The sequence below is a fragment of the Nicotiana attenuata genome, unplaced genomic scaffold (genome assembly GCF_001879085.1).
Source record: "Nicotiana attenuata strain UT unplaced genomic scaffold, NIATTr2, whole genome shotgun sequence".
Taxonomy (NCBI): domain Eukaryota; kingdom Viridiplantae; phylum Streptophyta; class Magnoliopsida; order Solanales; family Solanaceae; genus Nicotiana; species Nicotiana attenuata.
In genome coordinates this window covers 189,855-209,784 of record NW_017671531.1, presented here as the reverse complement: position 1 = coordinate 209,784, position 19,930 = coordinate 189,855, and the positions used below count along the sequence as shown (strand labels likewise).

General features: G+C 37.2%; 1 protein-coding gene across 1 annotated transcript; it reads left to right on the top strand.

Moving 5' to 3' along the window:
* The first annotated feature begins 651 nt into the window (after positions 1-651).
* LOC109208823 (dolichyl-diphosphooligosaccharide--protein glycosyltransferase subunit 2-like) lies at positions 652-12,417 on the top strand. The gene is made up of 20 exons (XM_019371973.1): positions 652-726; positions 834-973; positions 2,144-2,336; positions 2,447-2,536; positions 2,778-2,840; positions 2,945-3,014; positions 3,166-3,230; positions 4,982-5,036; positions 7,132-7,259; positions 7,344-7,459; positions 7,617-7,686; positions 8,097-8,198; positions 8,322-8,411; positions 8,537-8,685; positions 10,294-10,405; positions 10,482-10,565; positions 10,887-10,967; positions 11,046-11,270; positions 11,477-11,599; positions 12,065-12,417. The coding sequence occupies exons 2-20, from the start codon at positions 837-839 to the stop codon at positions 12,179-12,181; spliced, it is 2,070 nt and encodes a 689-aa protein (XP_019227518.1). The 5' UTR covers positions 652-726; positions 834-836; the 3' UTR covers positions 12,182-12,417.
* Positions 12,418-19,930: the final 7,513 nt, after the last annotated feature.

Sequence of the window (19,930 nt, the reverse complement as noted above, 5' to 3'; positions counted from 1 at the left end):
TTCCCGGTTACATCCTTTTTTTTTTATATAAATTTTTATTAACAACCAAAATTGCTTAAATATTTGAGTAATTTGACAAAGACCAGAAGTATCACTTTTAACAAACTTCAAGGGCCAAATACCGTTCAGGGGTATATTTAAAGAACTATTTTACAACTTGTTTGGATGGTTGTTACGTATCGTTTCATTTATCGTATCGTACTGTATTTGCATTGTACTGTATCGTTTAACAAATATAATATTTGAATAGATTATGTCGTTTGCCATCATTTCATGATATCACGCACCAGCAATATGAAGAATAAACTTGCAATATTATAAAGAAAAATAATGATACAGGGTAAAAATATTATATAAAAAGGTAGGATAAATAATAAAATAAAATTATTTAATAATAATGAAGGGTGAGATTGAGAGAAAAGACAAGGTATGGACGAGCCACACTAAATCGGTCGTTATATAAAGCGGCACATTTCATTGTTATATAACGATCGATTTAACGATATGATACAATACAATAAAATTTAAGTAACAAATAAAATAAAGATCGTATTTAAAGTTTCAATACAATACAATACAACATGCAACAATGTCCGAACAAGTTGTTAAACCTACACCAAACAGAGGGATATTTTTGTCATTTTACCATAATTCTATACTCGATTTAGACGTTCATAGTCTTCCAAAAACCATCGAGCCTCACTCTCATCACTGTGGTGCAGACTCGTAAGTCTTCTTCCCCAAGTTCTCATTTGCACTTTGATTCAAATTATTTTCTTCGAATTTATGCTCAAAATTTTAAACTGCATTTTTCTTGATTTTTTTGTGTGCAGAAAATGGGGAAAGTTTTAGGATTTTTGATTCTAGCGGTGTGTACATTGATCTGTGAAGCTGCAATTTTCAAACCCATTTCAGATTCTCACCGATCTGCAGCTTTGGATTTGCTTACACCTAAAGATGGATCTTATGAAAGGTTTAATTAAACCCTCAATAAACCCATTTTTGTTCTTGGATTTGTTGAGTGTGTAGTGTTTGAGAAAGAGTAATATGGTTAAAAGGGTTTCTGTAGCAGGTGATTTGTGGTTGATCCTTTTGATGGCTTAGCAGAATTTTGAACATTGGCTTGTTAATTATACAAATTTTACGTTGATGATGATTATAAAGCTAAGATTTTTGAGCCGGATCTCATTCCCATATTGACCTTTTACTCCCTTCATCCCAACTTATGTCACACTGTTTGACCGGGAACAGAGTTCAGAAAAAAAGAAAGAATTTCGAAGCTTGTGATTAAACAAGCCATAGATATGTGTGACCATAAATCATCTCATAAGGGTAAATGAGTAGTTTAAAGTTGAATTGTTTTTAAATATGAGGAGGTGCTATTCTTTTGGGATAAATCAAAAAGGAAAGCGTGCTACATAAAATGGGACGACTATGCCATTTTGAGTACCATTGATGATGGGGAAAGGAATTGTAGATAGGAGTTAATAGCAGTTTGGTCAAATTTGGGGTTAAGTATACATTGTTATACAGGTTATACCCAACCTGGGTGTTTTATTATGAATAGTACTAAAACAAAATTTTGAGTGAGTATTAATTACCTGAATAACTTCACAAGTTCGAATCTTGACTGGTGAACCAAGTCTAGTATTTGAGTGGAGAATGGTAAAGGGGTGGGTCCATTATTTATCCGGTTTCGAAGCTGCTAATAGTGGATATCTTGGTTATAATATTTTTTAACTGAGGAATAGTTTGGTTGTTGGAAATCTAGAAATTTTGCTAGATGTATTTTTTGAAACTCTTCCTGCAGCTCCCCAGCAAGAAATAAAGGGATGAAAGGAAAAGCAATGTTTGCCTACCTATCTACTTACTTCATAAAAAGAAATGTTTGGCTATCTTATTAGCCGATTGTTATCAGAATCTGATGGAGCTGGGAATTAACACAGTTGATGCTCATTGTGCTCTCTGCGTTTAAAATTTGTTGATAGTCTCCTATCAAAAAAATGTTAAGTTGGCACTCTTTGTGCGACAGTCAGGAAAAAGTCCCTTTTTTCTTTGCTTTTTTACTAACTTATAGCTGATTTTTGTATCTTGCAAAGTCACTTGTATGTGTCTAGCTGTTGATTATTTTACCTCTTTCCAGCCTTGAAGTGACATACAAGGCCTTAAGGTCATTTGAGATTCTTGGAACTGGAAAACAGCCTGACATCAAGGCGGTTACATGTAAATCAGTGGTGGATACTCTTAGGTCTCCATCTTCAGCATCGAAGGATTTGTTTCAAGCATTGAGAGTCAATAGGATATTGAAGTGCGAGCTTAACAATGAGGCTTTTGCTGTATGTTTGAGCTAACTGCTGATTTGATTTATGATAATGACTTTTGGTGCATTACATTCACTTATATCTCTTCCTTCATCTTTCTGCTCTACTGCTGGGTTTATGTGAAGGGCATAGCCTCTAGACTTAAGGATAACGTGAACAGTGCTGGCTCACTTCTCGACTACTACTATTCAGTTGGAAGTTTAGTCCTTATCGAGGTAATGCAACATGGAGAAATGTCTCATAGTTTCTTTATATTATACCTGACAGTAACTGATACTGATACTCCTTTCCCCTCTTGCCAACCCCTCTAAAGAATGATAACAAAAGCAGATAAAAAGAAAAGCTGAAGCTTCACAGTATATATTCTGTATGGAGTTGCTTGTGTGCTTCATAAGGGAATTGGATATCGTCAAGATAATTTTCTCTGTTTTTTACTTGTGACTGTCTCCTCTGTAGGGTCAAGCTTCTGAAGTTGATGTACACCTTGGAGGTGCTGATTCAGTTTTCCGTGCCATAAAGGTTTCAAAGTGCACTTGCTGTTATGATTTAAATATCTTCTTCAATATTTGTTGCTGTAATATTTGGTGTAAAAATGCATATTGACACTTGAGAGCTCTTGGCAGGCTCTTAGCCAAAGTGATGGAAGATGGCGCTATAGCTCCAACAATCCCGAGTCTAGTACATTTGCTGCAGGTGATTATTTTCTATAGAAGATAGTATTATACTGGAAAAAGTTGTCTATCTGTAAATATGGCTCCCTAAGGTCCCCCCTCTTCTTGCTTGAATGCTTTATCGCTAATTTCTTTTGTTGCTATTTTTTCATGGTTAAAATATTCTCCTGCAGGAATTGCACTTGAGAGCCTGGCTGGTGTCATTTCATTAGCATCTTCTGAGATTGATCGTTCTCTGGTGAGTCATAGAGCCTGTTTGGATGGGCTTGTTTTAAGTCACTTTTAATCCAAAATAGCTTTTGAGCCATAAGTTAGGAATTCTAGCTTTTTGCTTTTGGCTTGTTTTTGTCATTTTAGCTTAAAAATAAGTGCTTAAAAGCACTTTTTTACTTTATCCAAACACTACAAAATGGCTTAAAAGCTATTTTGGCTTAAAAGCACTTAAAACAAGCCAATACAAACGGGCTCATACTTCTCCTTTCTATGGCAAGCCTTCAGTTAGCGCTTGTAATCCTCCTGGTCGGTGCTATTAAAGGGTCGCATAAACCTGAAGCTAGGCTAGGTGCTTCGCTTTGCTTAAGGGCACTTATGTGTAGGCGTCAACATGCTAACTGCTAAGAGGTGCATTTCAGCACCTATAGACTCACTCTTAATGAGGGCCGTATGAACAATGAATATACCTGCAATAGTAATTGTTAAGGAAACGTGCCGGATGGATGTGATAAGCCCCAGCTTCCCCCCCCCCCCCCCCCCCCTCTTTCCTTTTATTTTTATAATAAGCAGATCTTAGCATCAGAAACTCACAGTACTGATAAGCGGATGATGGAGAAGAAATCAATTGGATGGATACATCGGGGTTTATGAATATGACACTCGAAACGTAGTATAAGAACTAATAAATTTAAATTAAAATTTAACTAGTTTTTGAACCTGATTAGCAGTTTAATACACTGGTCAGTGTTTTTTCAATACACTAGTCACTGGTCAGTGTTTTTTCAGTTCATTTTGATGGTATTGAACGTGAGTTTCTGACTGCAGAGAGGTTACTGAATATGGTATTTGCATATGTTTCATTTGCCTCCATAATTGCATTTTTAGTGTGGATTCAAGCTTACGTATTACGTATTACAAGATGTCACGATTTGGGAATAGGGGGTGATGGCAGATTTGCTGAGATTTTCTAAAGCGATCAAGAAAATCATACTATACCTCTCATGTGATACTATTATCTGAAGCTTTGTGTTTTTGTTTTCTCATGTTGCAAAAAGGATGAAAAAAGTTTATATACTCTTAGGGGTCGTTTGGTAGGGTGTACAAGAATAGTACTGTATAGGGTGTATTAGTAATGCTGAGATTGGTAATAATGGGGTTAGTTATGCCGGGATTATTTCTTATCGACTGATTGGTTTGGTGAATTAAAAATAACATGCATTGCATAAATTTTTAAAAAAAATGTTTGTTTACAGAAGTACTCTTTGAAAAACATTTGAAAGGATTTGAAAAAGTTTTGAAAGGGCAATATTGTCTTTATACATGCTTATTCATGTATTAAAAACTATGGTATTGCTAATGCCATAGTTTGCTATGTATAAGAATAATACTGAATAGAGTGTATTAGTTATACATAGGTTTAAAAACACTACCAATTAAGGGATTAATAGTACCAAAGCTAATACGTGTATTATTTTTCATAATACATCCTACCAAATGACCCCTTACATGTTTGAGGGGGTGTGCATACAGGAGATAAAGCAGAGACAAAAGATTGCCAGCCATGCCGTATTGCATGTGTCTGTAAATATGTCTAGGCAGCATTGAGTTTTGTGGGACCAATATGTCAGCTTATGTACTGAAGTTGTCTTATGCTTCACTTGGAAGTACATTATATGTTATCAGCTTTCTGATTTTTGTTTAGTCTTTCCCCATGTGGATGCTCCGTTCTTTTGTGAGATAACTAGTTTTCTACCACTATTTTTTTTCTGTCGGCAGATTAGCCTGGTGAAAAATGACATATCGAAGCTTCTGGACGGTGTTGAGAAATATGGTATCCACCTCTTTTGTTCTTTCCTATGTTCTCCTTTCTCTCATGTTCACTCTTAATTCTTCTTTGTTTTTCTAGGTTGTCAGTAGCTGATAGAAAATTTTGCTTGAGATTTCCCTGTTCTAGGATCTGAACTTACATGGATGTGCCTATGATGAATAGAATAAATGACATTAGATGTTTTTTAATGTTTTAGGTCCGCGTATTCATTTGGATGCACCAGATAAAATCTCCTTACTTGTCAAAGCTTTACTTTTAGATACTGCAAAAGACATATGGTATTCTAATTTATCTTGTATTCCTTGCTAGCCAAGAAAGAAAGAACATATAGCCTATATAAATTATGTGAATTTCTGTGAGTTTTCGTCACAGCAGGTGATATTGCTGTGTGTTAAAACGGTGTTATATCTCTTTTCCATATCATTCATTAAGAAAGAAATGTAGAGCTCTTGCTTTTGTGATTCAGTATGTTAGCTGTTTTTCTTTATATTGGAAGTTCAAGTGAAAGTATTTATTAGTGGATGCAGCAAGTTAAAACAAAGTGAAACATGTTAGAGGCCCTCCTTATGTTCCTTGTTTGGTAAAACACATTAGGTCCCTCCTTATGTCAGGTGCCGGCCAAAAAAATAAATAAAACATATAGTTCATAAAAATATTGCAAATTTTGTCATTTTTTGTCAGAGTAGGTGATACTGTTGTATGTTAAACAGGTATTATTTCTCTGATCTATGCAATTACTCCAGAAAGAAACTTAGTGGTCTTCCTTTCGTATATTAGTACTCCCTCCATTTCAATTTATGTGAACCCATTTGACTGGGCATGAAGTTTAAGAAAAGAGAGAAGACTTTTGAACTTGTGGTGTAAAATGAGGCACATATATTTTGTGTGGCTATAATTCCAAATAAGGAAAGCGGTCATTCTTTTTGGCACGGACTAAAAAGGAAATAGGTTCACATAGATTGAAACGGAGATTGAAACGGAGGGAGTATTATTTAGTCAGAGAAACAAGGATTGAGTGATTTTCTTGCTGTTTTATTGATATTGAAAGTTCAAGTGCAAGTGTTTATTAGTGGATGCTGCAAGTTAAAACAAAGTGAAACATATCAGGTGCCTCCTTATGTTTCCTCATTTGATAACCAAGCAATTTCTTTAGTCCTTTCCAGTTATGGAGGACAATTATACGCTTAGAAAATGATCTTTGATTTTGAGGTACCTCACCTTTTCTTGTGGTGAATGTTCCCTGTTCCTTTTTTTTTTAGGGGGGGGGGGGGACACTTGTGTACTATCCCATAATGAAAGGTTGAATATATATTTCACTCCAATTGATGTAAGAAGGCTAAAACCTGGTTGTACCTTCTTACGCTGAAGGAATACAACAACAGCAACAACCCAGTGAGATCCCACATGTGGGGTTTGGGGAGGGTAGTGCGTACGCAGACCTTACCCCTACTCCGGAGGAGTAGAGAGGCTGTTTCCGGTAGATCCTTGGCACAAGAAGGAAAGAGACAATGTATCAGTAGCAGCAAAGGAAACCTAACAGATAACACCAGCAACGCAATAACCAGAAAATAGAGAGCAAAGTATTAACACTAAGCATCAACAAAGGCACAATACTACATACGCAAGGGAATAATATGTACATACAGGGCCGCTAAACATACTATAGCCTAACTTTGGACCCTAAAGACGTATTAATTACGTTGAACAAATACATAACACGTAAATTTATTTTCATATATTTGACTCAAAAAAGTTTGTGTTTGATGAGCGGGTTGAGAAAGAGGTAAGGAAGGGGAGCCAGAAGCCACGTATGTTTTATTGGAATTCTCTGATGGACAAAAGTGAAAATAATTTCTTATGTTAACTGTATCTGGTGCTATTTGATTGAGAAGTTCAATGCACTTAGTATTTGACACATTCACTAGATGCTACTTATGCTTTTTGTAGTTATCCTCAGAAGGAATTAATTAGATTAGTTCTACGTTATTAAAAAAGAAAGAATTCGATACAGTTCTAGCCTATTTAGAGCAAACACTGCAGTTTGTCTAGTCAGGCTTGCGAACTCAGTGTCATTCTAATAACAATTGTCATGTTACAGACGATGGGGCTTATTACTTTGATGAAAAGCTTGTTGATGCTCATGGATATCAGAGTCCCCTATCAGCTTCATCAGCTGTGGTGCGTGGTATCACAGCATTTGCCATAGCATCTGATGAAGATTTAAATGTACGGTAGTCTAATACTTGATGTTTTCGTATTCTTTCAACTATCATATGAAAGCTTGATAATAATTTCCTCTATTGTAAGCAGCTTCCAGGTGACAAAATCTTAGGTTTAGCAAGGTTTTTCCTCGGTGTCGGAATTCCTGGAAATGCAGAAGACTTGTTTTACCAACTTGATGCATTGGCTTCCTTAGAAAACAATAGGTGGGTGACTACGATTTACTCCATTTTCCCTTTTCCCAAAACCAGTATTTCAGGGAATTTGTTTATGTCTAGTAAATTTCAGATGAAGCACCTTAGCAGCTAGCAGGCTAGCAGTATCTTTACTTATATATGTTACAAATTTATTTTCTATATACAGGGTCTCCATTCCATTGATTTTGTCGCTCCCAACTGCTGTGCTTTCGTTGACTAGGAAAGACCAGCTTAAGGTGTGGCACACTGATCTCTTTTTCCTCTTGTTTTGATTACAAAGTATTCTCTTTAGTTTTCCTCCACACTTGTTTATTCTTACCACGCATTTTGGATTTAAGTCACACTACGCCTTTTTCTTATTTGTTTTGTTTCTTTAGCGACAACTATATGTTTCTTTAGCGACAACTATAGTATACTAACAAGAATATTGGCTTGAAAGACTGATTTAGATTTAAAAAAATGATGGCTTGAAAGGGGTTTTCTCACAATAAGGTTAAGTGGGCCTTATTTTACAAGTGCAAGTGCGATCAGCATTATTGCTTGTACAAAAAAACCCTTCTTGCTTGTACAGAGTATTTGGTTCTTGGTTGTTTTAAGTGCTCACCAATGGATCGCAATTGTTGACATTTGTCATTCTTAAAATTAGGTGAACGTAAACACTGTTTTGGGCTCTGCTGCACCTTCTCTGTCAGTCAAACTCAAGCAGATCTTCAGCTCTGGTTCCAAAGATGCTTCTATCATTGATCAGGTGCATAGGGTTTTTGTTTGTAATCGAATGCAGCTGATGGAGATCTAGTATATTTTGATTAAAATAGTATAGGTATCTTTTCTTTTCCTTAACTTTAATTTGTTTGAAATTTGTGCTCTGCAGGATCTCAAATTTGACCCTGAAAATGCTGTGCATTTCTTAGATGTATTGCCTGAGAACATTGACGCTGGCAGTTACATTTTTACTTTTGAGGTATGGCCTCTCATTCTCTTTTCCTTGTTAAAATGTTCAGCTTCTCATTCCCCCTCCCTCAGAATCTCTCACGCCTTCAACTTGATCCTTGTTTTATCTCCTTTCTTTTCTGGATGATCTGCTAGATTGTCCTTCAAAATCCAGAGGATAAAAAGATCTATGCCACTGGAGGACGAACAAAAGTACCCATATACGTGACAGGATTTGTCAAAGTTGACCATGCAGAGGTTGCTGTACATGACAGCGATCTTGGTAATGTGGAAACTCAAAAGAGGTATGTGCTTTTCTGCTGTCTCTTTTCTCTATGTCCATGGCACATATATACTTCAAAGAGTGCTTTTCTGTTATAATCATTGACTATTTATTTGGCCTGTTGTCTTCATTTCCTAATACTTTGTATTGATGATTACCATTGACTTGTTTTTGGCAAGATAAATGCAAGTATCATGCCTCAAAATACGAAACATCTGTGCGGATAGTTTAGTAAACATTCTTTCCTGGCCGACACCGCCTACTCAAACTAAAGCTAGTAGTGAGGCTTTTATTCTGCCTGCCCTATCTAGTAAGAGCCTCGAAAGCTATACTTAACACTGAATATTTCTTTCTACGTGCTGTATCACGTTGCCATTATTTAAATTTGAAGAACTGGCCATCTTTGAATATGAGCTTACAGAAAACTATAATATCAATTTACATAATGTTATTCTTTTTCTTAATGATGTTGCTAATAAGTCTAGTAAATTGCACACATCTCGACTTATCCACCAGGTCGCTACAGCCTACAAGCATAGGTGTTGGATAATCCTGCTCTGCTAACGGTAGAGCAGCTGGGCTCACACTAAGAGTGATAATTCACGCCGAATGTTGTAGCTGGAATTGAACCTGGACCTCGGAGTTACCTGTCTCAACAACTTAGTCATCCCTTTGGGAACTTCACATAACACGCTTATTCAAGCATCTTTCTAGAGGGTTAATAATCAAAGTTTTGTTATCACTTATTAACTTGAAAGTTATCTGCAAAATGTTTATCAAAGCTATGCAATTTTCTAATTTAGATTAATAATAGAATTCATAGGATCAGCTTAGTTGGGTCTATGCCAATAATGCTTGGTCTTTACTTTCACAGAATTTGCAGTATTCTTCACTGTACGTTTGTTCTTCTCTTTCCCCTTTTTCATATTTCTTTTGGGGGTAAATAGATTCTTCCCTCACCTTTTTAAATGTTTTAGTTTGTGAACCTGCAGAGTGCATATCCATTTCCCACTTTACACTTAACAGGGCACAAGTGAACTGCTGAACTAGTCTGAAGCTTGTCTCTTCCTTCTTGAAGAGCCAAGAGGAACCACCTTCTATAATGATACACTGGAAATTTTATCCAATACGTTTCTAACGCCTTAATACCTGTCTTTTCCATGTTAGTGGTGGATAGGAATGCATTAGGAATATGATTCTGTGCTGTTTTATTAGCTTGGTTGAAGTTCTTGTTTGATAAAGATGTGCTATTAAAGGTTTTCCTTTTTCTGTATCTAGATGGTTAGTTTTGATTCTGTTTACTTTGCATCGCTATCTACCCTATTTAGATTTCTAAAACTTCCACTCAAGAAACTTAAAGGTGATTCAAACCTTCAAGTAGTTCATAGGATTTACCTTTACATAACTTCCATCACATCGTATGACTTCCTTGATGTAACGGAAGGTGCAATATTTTTACTTCTAATTATTATCATTTGAGTACTGTCTTCTTAACTTTTTCATGCTGTTTCTTATACTGTCATATGGACAATTCTATGCCTACTGATACAAATTGAAAATTGTGCAAGCATCGTGTATGTGCCTTCACCACATTGATAGTTTATCTTTCTCTATGTGTGTTCTTTTACAGTCTTGATTTGGCCGGGGCGAACACTATCTCTCTCTCAGCAAACCATCTTCAAAAGCTACGGTTGTCATTCCAATTAACTTCTCCTCTTGGGAATGCTTTTAAGCCACACCAGGTTGGAAGCTCACCTTATCCTTTTAGCGAACGGTTCTGTAATAGCCAATTGGTGGACTTACCGATTTCCTCTGCAGGCTTTCCTCAAGTTGAGACATGAGAGCAAAGTGGAACACATCTTTGTGGTGGGAAATTCTGGAAAAAAATTTGAAATAATACTAGTTAAGTTTTCTAAATCATTTTTTTTCTCCCTCTCTCTCTAATTACTTTGACATAGGGTTGAGTATGGACTTATTTCTGAATTTGGCACAAGCCAGTTTGATTTTGCTTCTTAGAAGTATTCCAATTTATTACCATATTGATGCTCGCAGTTGATGTGGTTGGTGATTTGCTATTGGATTTTTGTGTAGGAAAACATCAATAATTTCCTAGCCTCAAGTTCCCATCCCAATAAAAACCATCACTAAAATTGCTTTAACTCCAATACCAACAATGACTGGAAGAGCTAACCACTGTATTTCAAATGGCTTTCTGCTTTGTAGGATTTTCTTGGACTAGTCGAGAAGTTTTTCTATCTGTCAGGTAGATATGACATTCAACTTACAGTTGGAGACGCTGTCATGGTAAGTATTGATTTTTTAGCTCATAAATGTTCTGCATATTGTGTCACATTTTGGTCAATTCGTTGAATTTTCCTCCAGGAGAACTCGTTCTTCCAGCATCTGGGTTCAATTGAATTAGATCTACCAGAGCCTCCAGAAAAGGCAGCTCGCCCTCCTCCACAAGCTGTTGACGCTTCCTCAAGATTTGGGCCCAAGGCAGAAATATCACACATATTCAGAGCTCCGGAAAAAAGACCTCCTAAGGAGCTTTCGCTCACCTTTCTGGCCCTTGTTCTCTTGCCATTCGTTGGATTTTTGGTGGGGGTAATGCTCTCGAATTCGTTTCTTAATTAGTTGATTGTGAAGAACGGTAGTGTGTTCTCCTTTCTCAAAAGAGATAACAGCTATATGATTGCTTCGTCTCCAATTGTTTGCTTTGCCTTGGATTTGATCCAAAGCTTTATATTCCTCTCTTCCTTATAATACTTTTGTTGTTGTTGTTAATTTCTTGTGCTGTAATATTTCCTCAGCTTTTGAGGCTGCAAGTCAACCTGAAGAACTTCCCAAAAGCATCAGCACCTGCTACATTTGCCATTCTTTTCCACCTTGGCATTGCAGCTGTCTTATCACTCTATCTTCTATTTTGGTTGAAGGTCTGTCCATGCTTTCTTTAATCTCTGGATCTCCTTTATATGAGAATTCATCGACTTCTGTTTGGCAGCGTTTCTATTACTTCATTTTTAACTTAGGAAACAACACGAGGAGATAGAGAAGGAAATTAGTTCAACTTCCCTATCCTTCTATCTGTCTATTCCATAAATGAAACTGATTTTTGGTCTAATTCAAAAACACTGGTGGTTCAGTTTTCGGAAGTTGGAAGTACAAATCCTAACGACTAGTTATAGTACATCAACAAGGTTTTGGAATATCTTGTGTTTGATTTAACAATACTGGCACTTTGGAATCTGCAAACTGGAAGTTACTCTCTGCTGAGTTCACCTATGCTCTATATCTATGGAAAGCCTTCTAATTTAACTTGTCTGATATATTTGTTCGGCCTGTTTATGTGTTTATACTTGCTAATAACTACACATACTTATTTGCTTCTTTGCCTGCAGCTGAATCTATTCACAACACTTAAAGCACTTGGCTTTTTAGGGATCTTCTTGATGTTCGTTGGGCACAGAACCCTTGCATATCTAGCATCATCATCCGCCAAGTTGAAATCAGCCTAATTTAGACAGATTTCTTTTTATAACTTATAGATGGTGAGGAAACATTATAGAGAAAAAAGAGGGTTGGATATATCCAATTTTGTTGTAGGACAAGGACACCTATTCAGTATGTAATTGCGCCAGATTTTGTCTTCAAATTATAGTAATAGATTGGAATTTGCTACTTTACGTTGCACAAGTGCACGGCATGAGTTTGAATCTAGTTGAAGATAAATTCTGGTATTTAAGTGGAGAAAGATAGAGAGGCGGATTCATGTTCACCGAGTTTCGAACTATGTGCCGTTTGCTTTCAACGGTTTCTTGGTTGTAAAAAAAATTTCAACTTTGGTTTGTTGGCGTTGAAGGCCTTGGGGCATTTCTCCCTTGACATCATTAATAATGCACGTCTTTTTTGGGTAACTAATAATACAGGTCCTTTCCTTCAAATACTAAGTTATTTTTTCCACCTGATATTTCTGGTGGTGAGAACTGAGAAGTAATAGATATTCGTTGGATAGTTGAGGTACTTAAAATGATTGGAAACCTATTCATATATAACTAGTCTTAGGGTATGTGCATTGTGCGTGTACCCTATCATAATAAGTATAAAACTTTAAAAAAATTATTAATATACTATTAAACCATGTACGCCTAACGTGCTATTATTATTATTTTTTTTGGTAATTAACTTTTTTGTATTAATCACCAAAGATCAGGCTTTACATATCCATAGTCCAGCATAAACTCTGCTGACTATCTCATCATCATCTAATCTCTACTAAGCTACTCTACTATCAAAAATTGCTGCATTTGCTTTCTAGCTCTAGGAACTACTCTAACATTACATGTATAAGCTATTTCTCTTGCCAACACTTTACTGCTACGATATCTCTGCTCAAAAATACGTGTATTCCTTTCCATCCATAATGCATATAAGACTTCAGTGATCACCAATCTGAAAATGCTGGCCCTACTTGATTTCCCTTTGGCTTTGTTGATGATCCATTGAAGATGTTGTTCCCAATTACGATTATTTGATTGATCCTCTTGAATCCACTTCATTACTTGTTTCCACAGCATTGTTGTATATGAGCATAACAAAAAGAGATGATCTCTTGTCTCTGCATGTCTTTGGCATAGAACACACTGTTGGCTAACGTTCAATCCCCAGTTGATTAATCTATCCTTGGTTGGTAATCTTCCTTGTAGCAGTAACCATAGGTTGAACACAGTTTTTGGTCGAGCAGAATTCTGGAAAAGCAGGTTCTTCCAACTTACTCTTGGTAGATCTCCTAAGAGCTGTAAGTATAGTTGTCTGATGGTGCAAATGTGATCATTTGAACTTTGAGCTTGTTGTAGAATATCTCTTGAAGCAATTATCCTCCTGACCATCCAATTAGCCTGTTTTGGGATTGGCATGTCCTCCAGTTGTTGTTGTTTAACATAGTAGGCATTGGTCCATCTGATCCAAAGCTTGTCTTCTTTATGGGCTAAATCCCAGCACACTTTTGCAATTGCTGCCTTGTTCCATAGAAGAAGGTTGATGAGGTTCACATTCTTTCCCAAGACACATATGCTTTCTTAGTGATATTGTTGCTGTCAGACCATATATAGCTTCTGCATATAGCCTCAATCATCTTCAGCACTTTAACTGGAAGGATGAACAACTGAGCCCAGTATGATTGAATGCCAAAAATCACAGCTTGAATTAGTTGCACTCGACCAGCATATGATAACTTCTTGGCAGTCCATGAAGAGATCTTAGCAGTAATTTTCTCAATTAAAGGTTGCCATTGGATCAAAGCAATTTTCTTAGTGGATAGAGGAATGCCTAAGTGTTTGAATGGTAGCTCTCCTTGTACAAATCCAAGATGATCTAAAATCTGTTTCTTCACTTCCTGTTTCACTCCACCAAAATAAACTGAGCTTTTACCTAGGTTAGCTTGTAGTCCTGAAGCCTCAGAGAATTGAGAGAAATACTGGTACATAGCAGCAATGGAAGCTAGGTCTCCTCTGGCAAATAGAAGGAGGTCATCAGCAAAGCTCATGTGAGTGATGCCCAGTTTTTTGCATCTGGGGTGGTATTGGAATTTGGCCTCTTTCCCCAGCTCAGCAAGTGACCTACTCAAATATTCCATTACTATTGCAAATAAGAAAGGAGAGATAGGATCTCCATGTCTAAGTCCCTTAGCAGCTTCAAAAGGTTCAGTAGATTCTCCATTTACAAGAACAATATAGCTAACTGTTTTGATACACTCCATAGTCCATTTAATGAATCTGGTAGGAAAGCCAATCTCCTCCATCACCTGTTGTAGAAAAATCCATTCAACTGAGTCATATGCTTTCTGGAGATCAATTTTAATCATGCATCTAGGGGATATATGGGCTCTAGTATAGGATTTGACTAATTCATGAGCCAGAATTACATTATCAGCTATCTTTCTGCCAGGAACAAAACCAGCTTGGGCTTCACATATTATGCTTGGCATGACCTTTTGTAGTCTGGCAGCTAAGATTTTAGATATCATTTTATACAGCACTGAACAACAAGCAATTGGTCTGTATTCCTTGACTGTGGTGGGCTTGGAGACTTTAGGTATTAGAGTGATGGTGGAGCAATTCACTGGTTTATACATCTTGGCAGTTAAAAAGAACTCTTTAACAGCTTCTTTGACTTGGCTGCTGATGATACTCCAGGTCTTCTTGAAAAAAAATAGCATTATAGCCATCGATTCCTGGAGCTTTATCATCTCCAATGGATTTAAGACTCTCCAAAATTTCTTGATAAGTTACTTCTCCACATAGATCCAATTTTTGTTGCTGGGATAGAGTGGGACCATTAGCCATATATAATCTATTTATAGCAGGAAGGGATTTAGCTGCTGAGCCCATAAGTGCCTTGTAGAATCCCAGAATCTCCCTTTTTATACCTGCAGCATCAGTTACTCTATCACCTAGGCCATTTGTAATTTCTGTGATCTGTTTTCTTTGTGATCTTTCTTTCATAACTGCAGTGAAATACTTGGTGTTGGAATCTCCAAGTTGAATCCATTTTTCTCTTGCTTTCTGCTGCAACACACTTTCTTCAATTAAAGACCACCTTTCTAGGTTGAGTAATGTCTCTTTTTCCTTATGTAGTAAGCCATCATAATAGGTATTTTCAAGTTGCTCTTGAACTTCTTTCAGATCCAATCTAGCTTTTTCAATCCTCTGAGTAATGCCCTTGAAATCCTTAGCATTCAAAGCCTTTAGAGGGGTTTTCAATGCTTTAAGCATAGTCCATATTGCTTTCAGAGCACCATAATTATTTGAAGAGTTCCAGATAGATGCCACAATCTGATGAAAATCATCATGATCAACCCATACATTAAAGAATCTAAAAGGAACCCTTCCTTTCGAAGAAGAATCTGCTAGAGTCAATATCATAGGATTTGATCAGAGATTTGAGGTAGATCATAAATTGTCTCCACATGGCTCCAAGTCATCATCCACTCATAGTTGCCAAAAACTCTGTCTAATCTGCTACATACTCTGTCAGCTCCAGGTTGTTTATTTGTCCAAGTATAGTAATCTCCCTTCCAAGGCAGTTTTGATAGCTCTGCTTGCTGAATACAGTAACCAAATTCTTGAATCTCTGAATAACTAACAGGATTACAAGATAGTCTGTCATTGGGATATAATATTGCATTAAAATCCCCTGCAACTAACCATGAATCTGTGATACCTGTTGAAAATTGTTGCAAATTTTCCCATAGTGATCTTCTTTGCTCTATCCCATTGAAACCATAAACAACAATGATATAACATTCTATATCCCCCCTTATACTTCTAACTAGACAATGAATCATTTGAGGATCATCATTAAGTCCAGTAACAGTAAGAATATTAGCATCCCATAGTATCCATATCCTACCATTTCTAGCTTCATTATAATTAGCTAGCATGCCCCATCTAAGAACAAGAAAATTAGAAATTCTTTGAGCATTATCCTCTTAAACCTTAGTTTCTACTAATCCTACTAGCTTTATTTTATTGCTTCTAATATACTCCCTAACTTCCTTCTGTTTATACCTTTTATTTACACTTATAATATTCCAGAACAACCACTTCATTGTTGACTACTTGGTCCACCCCTATCCCTAGGTGGCACTTCATATTTGCCATTGGACACTGCTTCAAATCTATTACTCACAGGAATGGGTGACAAGGGAGGAAAGTTAATGAGGTTCAATTCTGGACTTTGGACTTTTTTCCCTTTGTCTTCCTGCTTTTCAACATTTGGAACCAGACTTGGTAGATCATAGCTTTCCTTAGGACTCTGAACATCAGTTAGCTTATTAACAGTAACATGCTGTGATGCAGGTGAGGTTGCTTCTCTTTGAATAAGTTCTGCAGGTACTGGGCCTTGGTTCTCCATTCCTGTGTAATTTTAGTTTTCTTCACTTGGTTGGGTTGTTGTGTAACAGGTGTCACTTGGATTGAGCACCTGTGTCCTACTACTTGACATTTCTCACAAAAAGCAAGTTTCCAATCGTAAGTAACATCTTGCAAGAATTTCTTCCCATTTGGGTCCATCACCCATACTTCACTTGGCAGCTCTTTGGTGACATTAATCTCAATAAGCATCCGAGCATAGGAAACTCTAGTTTGTTTGGTTGTGCACTCATCAGCAAAAATAGGCCTCCCAAACACACTGGCTATCCTGCTCAATGATCTCATTCCCCAACAAGACATAGGGAGCTTGGGAAACTTAACCCATAGTGGAATAACAGTAGGAAATTCCTTAGTGAAATCAAAATCAGGGGTCCATGGCTTCAGAATTATAGGTCTATTAGCTATGGAATAAGGTCCAACACAAAGAATTTCGTGAGCATCTTCCATAGTTTTGAATCTGATTATGTAATAACCTTCATCATGATAGAATAGATCTGGTTCTGGTATATGTGACCAATGCAAGTTGATGTATCTCTTCATCGCATTATACCCTGGCCCTTCTCCTAAAATGTAAGCAATCAACGCACATTTCCACTTGTTCTCTTCCTCTTCTACCTCTAATTTGTCTAATTGAACTATAGGCTGCCCATCTACAATTAGCGGTGGAATGTAATCTAGTGACATACCATTTGTAGCACATCTGTTCTTCTGGAAGAGTGTTGCCCACGAATGTTTAGATTCTTCTGCTTTTTTGCTTGTTGCCACTGGTTCCACTGGTTCTTCTGCTGAGTTAACTTGGTTCTGCACTGGATTTTGCATGGTAACTGTTCCACTGGTTGAAACTTTCACCGGATCTGGTACTGCTCCAATCGGAGCTGGAGATGCCAGATCCAGCTTCTTAGAGACATTATATTGGTGCGATGTTGAGCCAATTGAACATGCAGTTCCTCCGGTAGATGGATCTATGCTCTGAACTGTCGCTGGTGGAGTGGTTAATGGAGCTATTTTCTCCATTACTGGTTGCTTAACTGTTGCTAGTAGATTCTCTAATGCTGCTAACGGGTGTTTACGAGGTCGTCCTCTACCTCTGCCTCTTCCTCTCGCCATGGCTACAAGCTCAGCGTACGTTTAACTAACGTGCACCGAGAGCATTTTGAGAAGAAATCCAATGATGATCGTCACTAACTATTATTATCATTTTGGAAGTACTTTTAGAATTTTATTTTGATAGAGAATAATAATTATGAATATTGAGGTAATTTTTATCTGATAACCCTAAAGGTTGTGGCAAGAAATATATTTTTATTCCTTTTTTGTGTGTATAACTCGTGTATGTGGAGATTTAATTCCTTTATGGATAGTATTACTCCTTTGCCTGTTAAATGAATATTAATGTAAAATCTTAATCCACTTGAAGTCCTAAATATTAATATTAATGTAAAATCTTAGTCCACTTGAAGTCCTAAATATTAAGACTTTATGCATAGTTTAAATAAGGAAGATTTAGATAAATAAAATTTATTTGATTTTGAAGTCCCTAAATCTATATCTATACTATATTAAAAGCATGAAACTCCTTAGCGAAATAAGGAAGATTTAGATGAACAAAATTGTCCTTAAATATAAAGTTTCTGTCTCTTCGCTCCTGCTTCTCTCTAGGCGCTGGTTAGTCTAATGCGCGCCCTGGAGGTCCATGGGAAGGGGACGAGGTCGGGGAAGAGGAAGACCTAAGAAAGAGATACAAATTGCTTTTGGGAGTGCAGTGCATGTTCAATCCAAAGTGAATGCTTCAACATCCAAACAATCATCTACCAAAATTCCAATGGAACAGTTACCCGCATCGGAACCTTCATCAAGCTCAACAGCTGAGAAGCGGCAGGTAGTAGAGCCGGTGGAAGAGGACAAAACACCACTTCAAGTGAGATCTCAGGCAAAGGGTGGACCGCAACTGAAGATAGCTGAGGCTCCGGTGGCTAATTTCACCTACTCAAACACAGGGTGATAAAGTTCCAACACAGAGCAACCCTGAAATTAAAGAGGCAAATAAGGAGATTCCTACAGAGCAAGAGGCAGTTGTGAATATACCTAAGTGGAACTCATTGTTTGCTGGAAATAGAGCTGCGGAAAATGGTATGGCCTTAACCTATTTCCCCCCTTAGATTGTTAATGGAGAAACTATAGTACAACTAGAAAAAATTAAAGTAGAGAAGGAAGCGGAAAAGTGGAAGAATACCCTTATTGTCTATGTGATGGGAGAAACACCAGGGTACTCCCTCATGCATAGGTACATATCCCAGATGTGGAATACCATAGTTACACCGGATCTGTTTCTTCATGAGGAAGGTTATTATATGGCTCGATTTCATGATGTTAAAGATATGAATGAGATTCTATTCTCTCGCCCTTATACTATTCGAAATCGACCAATTATTCTAAAACCATGGATTCCTGCTTTTGATTTTAGCCAAGAGTTTATGACTGAGATACCACTGTGGGTTAAGTTCCCCAAATTACCTATGAGTTGCTGGGGATGTGGTTCCTTGGGAAGAATTGCTAGCGCGTTAGGGAAACCTTTGTTTGCGGACGAGTGTACAACTAAGCAAACAAGTTCTCATATGCCAGAATGCTAATTGAAGTGAATGTGTCTAAACCACTGCCTGACACAATTACGGTTATGGAGCCAAATGGACAATAATATCAGTAGGAGGTGGTATTTGGTTGGAAGCTCCAATTCTGTCCTCAATGCTTAACTATAGGACATATCTGCTCTAATAAGATACCTGAACAACACTTGATGGAAAGACAAATACAGAACAAGAGAAGAGGTGGACAAAAGAAGGTGGTTCAGGAATGAAAGCCTAAATAGGTACACTATTAACTAGCCAAAATGTGGACAAACAGCAGCTGGATCATCTGAGGTAGCCCAGCCTAGAGTACCTATTAATGAAAGCAAACAACAACAACAAGAAGCTGATTCACAAAATCAAGTAGCAACTTCAGATGGAACAGTGAGGAATGCCTCTAAAGGCAAGGAGCAAGTGCCAAGACTGGAATTGAACTTGATCAACTTTCCACAGTTGAGTGCTGCTATGGCTAGCAAATCTAAGACTGGGAAAGTAATGCCTTTGCAAGAGAGGACTAGGGAACCAGACAAGCAAAACCTCCTGATTTGGGAGGTAATACAACTTCTCAATGACTTGGATTATATGGAACAGTAGAGGTGTAAATAAAGTGTATAAACAGAGAGAGTTAAAGAAATATATAAGGTCAAAGAATATCAAATTGCTGGGGTTGCTGGAAACCAGAGTTAAGCAACATAGATGTCCTAAAATAGCT

Coding starts and splice junctions, on each gene's coding strand:
- LOC109208823 (XM_019371973.1), top strand. CDS start 837: ATGGGGAAAGTTTTAGGATTTTTGATTCTAGCGGTGTGTACATTGATC. Junction 2,337..2,446: donor TTAACAATGAGGCTTTTGCT/GTATGTTTGAGC, acceptor GTTTATGTGAAG/GGCATAGCCTCTAGACTTAA. Junction 11,271..11,476: donor TCGTTGGATTTTTGGTGGGG/GTAATGCTCTCG, acceptor ATATTTCCTCAG/CTTTTGAGGCTGCAAGTCAA.